Source organism: Ahaetulla prasina, chromosome 1, assembly GCF_028640845.1.
Source record: "Ahaetulla prasina isolate Xishuangbanna chromosome 1, ASM2864084v1, whole genome shotgun sequence".
Lineage (NCBI taxonomy): Eukaryota > Metazoa > Chordata > Lepidosauria > Squamata > Colubridae > Ahaetulla > Ahaetulla prasina.
The window spans coordinates 170,905,673-170,915,599 of record NC_080539.1 but is presented as its reverse complement, the minus strand read 5'-3'; the positions used below and the strand labels follow the sequence as shown (position 1 = coordinate 170,915,599).

Sequence of the window (9,927 nt, the reverse complement as noted above, 5' to 3'; positions counted from 1 at the left end):
AGGGAAGCCAGCAAAATTGATGCCTGAACAGACATATCTACTATTGCGTACAGGGGCACTGAACATCAGGAAAAAAATACAAATATTTGGTGGTATAGACATGGTCACACACTACTGCAGAGATTTCTTATCTTATTCAAGATCTTATGAAATTCATTGATGTTTTTAGTTTTCATAGTTGCAGAGAAAAAGTATAAATACCTTTCCAGTATTCATCCTTGAAAATAAGTCATTTCAAAACAAAAAGCAACATGAGAATTGGGAAATCAAATTCAATACATTTAAAACTCTGAATCCATCTCATTTTCCCCAGATTTGGGCTACTACAACTTAACTATCTTACTTGGAGATCTGCCTACTGCTCCATGGATTTCTCAGGAGTAATTATTTGATTTTACTGCAAGGTAGGACATGCATGTGGCTACCATTTTTGACACCCAGTGATACATGCTGGTTTCACTGGCATTGCATTTGTGGAAAACAGGAAACAATATATTGAAATGCAGGGAAGAACTTAAAAGATAATTTAGGATCACGCTATTATATGAGAGCTATTTATATCGGTAAATTAGATATTTACCCATATTTATTTTGGATAACTGCCTACTTGTAACCCATTATGGAAAAAAAAACAAAGAAGGAAAAATTCAATACATGGGTCTGTGGCCCTAAAAAAAGGAAGCTGAGCAATCTGGTGTCAGAGACAATTCATTTCTCTCTTCAGGAATGATTGTGATTGTACTAATTCCAGTTTCATTGTTCATCGTCCACAAATATTTACCATCAATATATATTTTCCAGAATAAAACTGAGACCTTTGAAACACCATGTGCTTCAGTGGGGTAAAGCTAAAAGTAGCAGTGTACTGCCATCTAGAGGCCGAAAGGGCACAGGGCAACTGATGTGACCTATGTCTGGAAACTGGATTCATTTCACCTTAAGGTAATGCCATCAGTCTTCCTTAAATCATGCTATTCATGGTGTTTTTATCTGGCATATCTGAAACATGTAAAATTAATCGGGTTAGGGGAAAAAAATAACCTAAGAGAGGAGCATTTTCTCCCAAACTAATTTTCCAGATGCTTTTATCTAGTACTTCCTACAAGGACCTTGGGCAATATGTATGGTCTACCCAACTATAGCCTCACGTTGATGTTATGATGAGTTAGATTGAGACTAGCTTTTTCCATAAGAAATCAGGAATATGGAGCAAATTTTATGACTGAAAAGAGCTCTGACCTCTGCTCACTCTAGTCTAAATCTAGTGCTTGATTCATACTTAAAGTTGTGCGAATGTAATCCTTTACATTTCTTTGAAAAGCAACTCCGTACCTCCGAGAAATGTATTTTTTTTTAAAAAAAATAATATTATTTGTGATGGTAAAAATATAGGAGACACAGGAGTAGCATTTGCTCTTAAGGACAGCTTCTGTTTTGTGAGTATATTTTTTAATATGCTGCACTGCTGAGAAACCGTTACTGCTAAATGTTCTCGTGTTCAAGTATTATTTGGAACACCACAGATATTTAAGGAAACCAGGAATCAGGACTTCAAGTCCCAAAATGTTTTAAGACTCCTAATGGTTGTGCATTAGAATTTTGGACATTGTGGTTTGAATTGAATAAGAAACCACAAATTAGGAAAAGCTGATATAGGTTGGAGACTGGAGGCATCCACAAGGATATTTGGTGGCATGGGACAGGGGGGCAGAATGATGAAAGCAGTGTTGAATCATCATAATGGAAGCCCCACATGTTGTTACCTATACAAAAGTAGGAGAACTTGCAGTGTGATAGTGTTTTTGTTATTTTACTGAAAACTTCAGATTCTCTGGATGCCTCAGAGTTAAAGCCACTATTCTAATAGCTAGGACAATAAAATGTTGTGCCACGGAGCTACACTGTAGCAAGATGCACTTATATTTACTTTGTTTTAAAAAATTGTGTTGTAAACAGAAAACACAAATCTGGGACAAATCTTTTTCAGACTAATAAGTTATTTTCTAGACTGAAGCACATAGGAGTTGCTTTTTTGAGGCAGTGTCTTCTATTTCACAGGCCTGGTATTCACCTATACTTTTATCATCTCTTTCTTTTTTTTAAAGCTACCTGCCAACCTGAACCTTTTCTTGTTAAAAAAACAGATAGTCCAACCAATTTTTTAAAAAATCTGGAAAAGGAAAGCTTCACTGACAATTGAGAAATCTTCAAAAGTTAGGTAAGAAATATTTGTCACAAATATTCCAGATTCTGCAGGGTTCCCAGTTCCAGGTTGCAAAAATCCCACTTCGTATTTTTTGTTTGCTGCCGCATGGCATTTTGCAGCCCAAATTTGATAAGTCTTATTATGATCTGTACATAACAAAGCAGTAATTTATACTTGTGCTAAAAAGTATACTTCTGCAGTCAAAGAGAAAACTACAAGCAGAGTCACTAGCAATCTTAATGGTCACATTTACACTTAACGATAAACAAAAAAAAATTAAAGTATAGTTTGTGGAAGTCATAGTATCTGATAAGTTAAACAAATATTATTTTGTATGAGCCTGGCAAATTTCAAATCCTTTCAATAATTCTACTGCAACCTGTGTTAAATTACAAATACCAGGAATCCCTTTGTCTCAGTGGCTGGAGATAGTGAAAACTATAGGATGTGGAGGGAATCAGATGAGGGGGGAAAAAAAACATCTAGAAATTTGGGAGATGTTTCAAAATTTATAATTGGGTGAATATTCATATTCTAACCAAACTGCATTATGTCTAGTTTACTTGCTCATTCAAAAACAGAGCTTTCAAACCTACTTGCTTCTACTGTTTAAATCTCCCACTAGTTAATTTAATATGTGAAGCATTAAAATATTCAGCTTTGAGTTCTATGGGGAAAAAATGTCACTGTATGATACACTGAACAAATACATTCCATGGCAATTTCTAACATTTAAAATGTTCCAAACATCTGTATTTTTACTATTTGGAAAAACCCATGTATCTTTAAAATGGTATTTGGGTAAATAAAACTCACAAAACTCATCATTTGCTTTTTGCTACACATTTTCTGACACTGGAAATCTAATAGACTTGATTAAATGAAATGTATTTAATCCCTTGAAAAGAAAAGTAACTATCAGAGAGATTTTTTAATAGTGTAAATGCCATTATGTAATACGTCAGAGTAGGCTCTCCTTGTATGAAAGGCTCAGGTTGCCATCATTCCCGTCCTCTGTACTCTGACGATAGTGGGAACTTCACTAATACATCTGGAAGGCTACCAACTAGGGAAAGCTTCCTAGAAATAATCCTGGACAATCAAAAATGCATGAATGTATTTTAAATATTAACAGTTTCCTTGAAAAAGAGCTTTCTAGAAAAAAAAAGGTTAAGGTTAATTAAAAAGCAACTGTCCCCAAAGACCTTGAGTTTTTGCTGTTGTCTTCCGTAACATAAACTAAATACAAAATGCCAGTATTTGCAAAGAAATTCAGGGCAAATCACACTTTATATATTTTCCAATCAGTTGCTATGGCCTTCAAACGGTTGGCATTTGAAGACCTCCTATGTTCCCTCTAGAAAATCTCAGCCCAGGCATGGAGATGCTGCAGCTAAACCAGCCTCAATTCTAAGTTTGAGTCGCATCCAAACAGCAAAAGACTAAAGACACTTAATTCTGAGGTGTTGAAGAAGCCTACAGCACGGAGGAGCAAAAATAAATAAATCATAAATCATAATGACAGGAAATAGCAGCAAAGCAGAGACCAGACAAGTTATGTCCCTTGACACACACTGCATGGGGAAAAAATGACAACTTTCTTCGCTAATAAGGCATTCCATCTGTGCTAAAGCCGAAAATCTTTAACACTTAAATTTGCTAGTTTGATCTTGGGAGAGCATGTAGTAGAAGAAATACATGTAGACAATAAAAAGTACAGCAAGAGTTAAAACTGTTCACTGCATTTAGGAGTGTCCTACTTGAACTGACCATATATATCTGCAGACAACAAGCTAAGCATGAAATTGGCCTGAACCAGACACAATACATCATAGAATCAGAGTGTTCTGCGAACCCACCTTTTCCTTCAAGCATAAAAAATAAGTTCTGGAATTTGCCCTCCCTGAACCCCAGTGCCATTGGTGCTGTCTGAAGAACACTGGAATTGCACAGTCACTTTGCCACACTGGACTTCTGTCATTCCTTCTTGCCCAAAATAGCTGAGTTCATTACCATCCAAAATCACACTGGCCGTATAAAAGGTATCTGGTTCGATTTGCACTGGATACTCAAACCACACAGGGAAAGTATTGCTAGATCCATCTGAGAAATACTTGCTTAAGTTTTGCCCAAGGATAACGCCTTGCCGCTTGAGTTCAATCTTAGCACTGTATTCTGCTGATCCGCAGCTGGAGCCATAGAGTCCAAACCCAGCAATGAAAACTCTCTTGTCAACAGCAAACTGGATGCTGTCGCACCGGCCCCTGTAGCGCCACTGGTTACTGCGGTAGGCACATGACTGGAAGCGATGACAGCGCTGAGGGACCAGGCCTTTGCGGGCATTGCTCACAAACTGTAGCTCTGGTTTCTTGGCAGCTGTGTACCAAAGGAAGATATCGTTTGTTTCACTGAGGGTCAGAAGACCAGACTGAGCAGCCCCGTTGGCGAAGTCATCCAGGGCCATGGTGGGTATGCGAATGAGATAGAGCGCCTTCCCAAGCACTTTGCGCTTATTTTCAATGCTAGGAGGCAACTCTTGCCGTTGACACTCCATTTCGGCCCAATTGAGGGCAGCTTCAAAAACCACAATCTCTTTGGCATTCAGGGTCTCCCTTTGGAGAATGCTTTCAAGGGTTTGGAAGTCAATGTCACAGAAGCCTTCCGATTTCAGAGCCAGCTCGGCCTGTGCATCGATCACCTCCCAGCAACGCTCAGTCAAGTCCGGTTCCTCAAATAAGCAGCTCTGGGAAAGCAGCACACAAGCATTTTTTGCACTCAGGCTCGTCTCTAGGAAATTCACACAGGCCCGGGCGAGATGAGGAACAATGTACTTCTTGGCGGCATAAAGAGTTGCCAGAACCGTATCAGCAGCCAGGTCAATTTCATCACAATAAATGTATCTGTAATAAATAAATATACACGTTATTCTAATATTTTAGCAGATGGGAGGGGGGATAGCATTTTCCTACAATACTGAAAATAGAAAGAACTTGCCTGAGAAACACTAACGTATTCCCTCAATCGCAACTTGTACACAACAACTTAGGTTGCTGACCAAATAATATCATCCTCATTTAACGGATTCTTTATCCTCAAAACTTGTAGTAAGTGTAGGATAATTTACAATCTATGCTGCAAATCACCAGTAGAAGGCAAACTTTAATGTTTTCTTTTTTTTCTTCCACAATACTGTAATACATTGTTGCTTGCATACATTTGAGTGATGATTCTTTTATATGGCTAAACTCATTTAGGCAGCAGCCATGACTTGTTTAAAAAATGACATAATGAATTTAAATTAGTCTGACGTCGTTTCACAAATTGAAGTGTGAGTTAACAGGAGCTTCTCATTACTTCCTTAGCTACAATCTGATCCTGCTTTTTTTGCACCTCACTCTCGCATTGAGCTTAGGCACAGAGGAATGAAACAAGTACAGTTAGAAAACGAAACTAATATCCTGTATAATTCTGACTGAATAACCAAGTTTATTTGACAAGCTTTGAATGGTGGAAAATTTAAAGAGAACACCTAATTGGTCTATTTACTGCATATATATAACTTGATCCACCATAGCAGCTATTATTTTTGGTGAAATAGTTTGGCAGTGACCACAATGTTAAAATGTCATTGTGGCCCGTTGTATCATATACAGCAGATTTTGCAGAGCATATTTTATATGCCTTACAAATGAGCACATAATTCTCAGGATAGTTAAGAACCTGTCAGATTTAAAAAACAAAAACAAAAACAAAAACCCCACATGTATTTATAGTGTTGCACGCTTACATGGATGCACTAGCTAATAGTAAAAAAGAGAGGATTTATGGTGATTTATGTGGGATTTTTTAAAAAAAATAACATGTAAGATTTATAAATTCTGATAGGAACGATGTGTTTTAAGATGTTGTTCACAAATCTCCCCATGCACGGCTTCTTTTGTATGTCAGCCAATAAAGGTGGTTGTGAGTCAACCATTTGAAGACTGTAGCAACTGACTGAAAAAAAGGATTCTCCCATTTAATATCAAGAATCCTTTCCATCAATTTCGTGAACAATGCCATGGTTCTGTAATTTGCTCTGTGTAATTCTCCATGTAATAGTCCATGGTCATAGTAATACGCTATTTGACCCCCAAAAAATGACAATATGAGTTTAAGAAAATCCCCTATCTAACAATAAACAACTATTTAGATGGTTTAAAAAAAAGAACTTTTGCAGTGCTGAATTTCTCCCTTTATTAACCTTAGTTGCCAATTCCAGTTGAAACCAATCCTTCTGCCATAAGTCTGTGCATGTGATCCTCTTATATACATATATGTATGTAAGGAAATATACCTGCACAAATCCACATAAACTAAATAGGATAAAAAATAAAATTGTATGAAATGAACTACAGGTGGACTTGGGATTGCCATCACTAAGAAATGTGGATGTAAAGCACATCAAGTGACCACATTACTTAGTGACAATCCCAGTAGTCCCAGTTGCTATCACAACCCCAAGATGCGTGGGGTTCATAAAGTGGGAAGCAGTTCTACAGGGAATGGGAAAGTCCTGGGAAGCCCAGTAGGGGGAGGAGGGTGTTGTGGCACCATGCAAGTGCAAGAAGAAAATGAGGTAGAGGGCGCAGCACAAGTGCAGAAAGGCCATGGGATGGAAAGCATAGTGCAGCAGAGCGCAGGAGGTAGGATGTGCAAGTATAAAAAGGCCATGGTGTGGAGGGCGTGATGTAGCATGGATGCAGGAAAACCCAGGGGAACTTACCAGAATGACTTGTGACTTTTCCTGCCAGCTTCCCCATTGACTTTGCTTGTGGGAAAGTCAGCAGGGAAGGTTGCAAATGGCGATAACCATGATTCCTGCAAGGTTGTAATTGTGAGCTAGGCAGCCAAGTGCCCAGATTGCAATCAGGTGACTACAGAAAACCCCAGAGAACTCAGAAGAAGAGTCACACATCTTTTTTTTCAGTACCGCTGTAATTTTGAATAATCGTTGAACTAATGGATACTAGCCAAGGGCTACTTGTAAAAACTACTAATTAAGCTCAAGTGCCTGTCAAACAAGATGCGCCATTTCCAAAATCTGCATATCTGAACACTGTCTCATGCAAACTGTTTTCACAAAAGGACATACACGAATTCCTCCAAAGAGGAAAATTCAGGATGGAGATCGGGTAAGAAGGAAAAGTCATTGTAGTGAAAAGGGATGGAGAAAGAAAGCAACAAAACTGGATGGAAAGAAGAAATGTGGGAAGAGGCATTCAATTAAGTTGCCGCTGGACATCCCAAGGAGGGGAAGAAGAGAAGAAAAGGGTTTTGTTTTTATTTGCAACCAAAATCTCTGAGGACAGCACACTGATAAACAGACCCATCTTTGCAACCTGCTAATGGTAAAAGAGCTGAACATACAGCAAAGTTATGCCAGTCCAGGTTATAAGATCAATCCTGGCAAAGGACAATACAAATCAAGATTGGGCTTGGTTTTGCTCTTGACAAAGACTGATTTGGCTTCTTCGGTGGATCACAGTTAATAGAAACACAGAGTTAACTTTCTTATGAATGCAGCTACCATGACAGAAACAACCTAATAAAAACTACAGCTTTAATTCCCTGCTCAACCAATTAATAAACTAAAGCTCTGGCAGCCTCATAAATTTTCCACTATGGTAAATTACTGTGAAAGTTACACTGGGGGAGGGTGGTGGTGAAGGGAATTGATAACAATGTTCACCATCAACAAAAGATACTTCAGCCACTCAGTCATATGGATTGTTCTGCCACAAGACAATGCAAAGACCTCTGGCTTAGGTGGCTTTAAAAAGAGTAAACAGGTATTCAATGCCTTTCTGCATTCTTAGTTGATTTAGTGGAAGCTTACTCTATTAATACTTCTGAATTCCAGGAGGAGTGGGAAGACAACAATGATTTCCTGAGTGACTGTCATAATTGGCAAGACACTCAATTAATTTCTTCTCCTCCCCCATTAGATGTTTAATCTAGTAGAGTTCTTATAGCCCTTATCAAAATTTCTGAACGCTCAAGGAACAGTATTGGGCTATCTCTGTCCTAACCGGCTTTTCTTCCTTGTGAATTCAAGTGCTTCAGAGACCTTGTTCTATCACTCTCTACATGCACATTTATGAGAAATGCTCCAATTTGCCCTCTCAGGGGGAAGTAGCTAGACTTGAAGAGATGGGGGGAAGGGGGAGAGTACTTCCTAGTGAGCAGTTCTTCAAAATGCTTGCTGTAAAGTACAATTTTTCTGGTGCTTGTCGTTTTCTGACTTCCAAATCCAGCCACGGAGCTAAAAAGAACATGGCAATTTGTTTGGAAGATGTGAACAGACATAGGATTCTTCTCTTGCAACAGCTTTGATCTTAGCTTCACACAACCTTGCGCAAACCATCGTTGAAGTGAAACATGGCCAGGTTGCACACATTTAAAATTGGCATTCAACAGACGTTCTGCCAATTAGAATGGAAAATATGATTTATATGATGCACTGAAGACATTGTGTATCCAATCACACTTGGCCAATAAAGAATTCTATTCTATTCTATTCTATTCTATTCTATTCTATTCTATCCTATCCTATCCTATCCTATCCTATCCTATCCTATCCTATCCTATCCTATCCTATCCTATTTCATTACAGAAAAAGATGGGAGAATCTGGTGTCGAAATTTGCTTGAGCACTATTGATTTCTTAGTGGGGGAAAATGAAGACAACTATGCAATCTTTTAAACATCACTTGCTATCTGGAAGTGGGAAAAGTTTCAAAGTGCAGCGGAAATGCCAATCAGGTAAGCTCTTATTAAAAAGAGTTCTACTCATATGCCTTTTTTTTCTGCTACTGGGCACTGATTATTTATTCCTATGGCAGTCCTAAGGTCCATTGAATACTGGTGCTGCTGTAACCTATACCACCAACCTAAGACTTTTCCAGAACACAAAGTCAGTGAAGTAAAAGCCTGTTAAGGAGAGAAATTCACCTGAGTAGAAAGTAGGGCTTTCAGTTGAACATTCCTAAACATGGATTATTATCTACTAAAGAAGATTAGAATGTGGTGAAGATGCCTCTTTGCTTGCTTTTGTTGATCCCATTGCATCTGCAGAAAGAACCCACTGTAGCAAGCATAAGACCATGAAATGAGGCATTCAGCATCTGTTTCTCCAAGACAAGACTTGATTCAGGCCCCTCAGTTATGCCTGTAGAGAGCTGAGAGTCCCTCTCCGTTACCCCCAATGACTGGGGAAATAGTAGTAAAAAAAAGTAGTAAAAAAGTCTGCCAAGCTGAAGCCTAGCAAAACTGCTCCTATACAAAATCAGTCGCATGATGGCTAGGAATTTTGAAAGTTGTAGTTCCCTAACCAGGGGCCCTGGTTTGGAAAAGCTGTTAATATGCAATTCCAACTCGTAGAATTGTTTTATTGGACAAAAAAATGTATAAACTTCAGGTTTTTAGTACTGTACACATAAGAAAGAGCACTGCTGAAGCTTCCAGAATAATCCTGAAATCTACTATATAAGTACAGTACACTAGGCACCTATCAATGGTATCTCACTAAATATATTTCCTAATACTTGCAACATAGAGCATTATGGTCTTGTTGAAGTCAATGAAGCAGTAGTTCAATTTTACTGAAAACATAACTATCAAAAAGTTTACCTAAAGATATTTAGCTAAAGTTCCTGCTCATTATCTAAATATATAGTAAT

At 38.2% G+C, this 9,927-nt stretch overlaps 1 protein-coding gene across 2 annotated transcripts in view; it reads right to left on the bottom strand.

The window, feature by feature from the left end:
* Positions 1–1,361: 1,361 nt before the first annotated feature.
* Positions 1,362–9,927, bottom strand: part of BTBD3 (BTB domain containing 3) — a 30,160-nt gene continuing 21,594 nt past the window's right edge. For both annotated transcript variants that reach the window (XM_058181605.1, XM_058181596.1), the window contains exon 5: positions 1,362–5,106. In XM_058181605.1, coding sequence (XP_058037588.1) covers positions 4,074–5,106 — 1,033 coding nt within the window. In that variant the 3' untranslated portion in view covers positions 1,362–4,073. The remainder of the gene's footprint in view (positions 5,107–9,927) is intronic.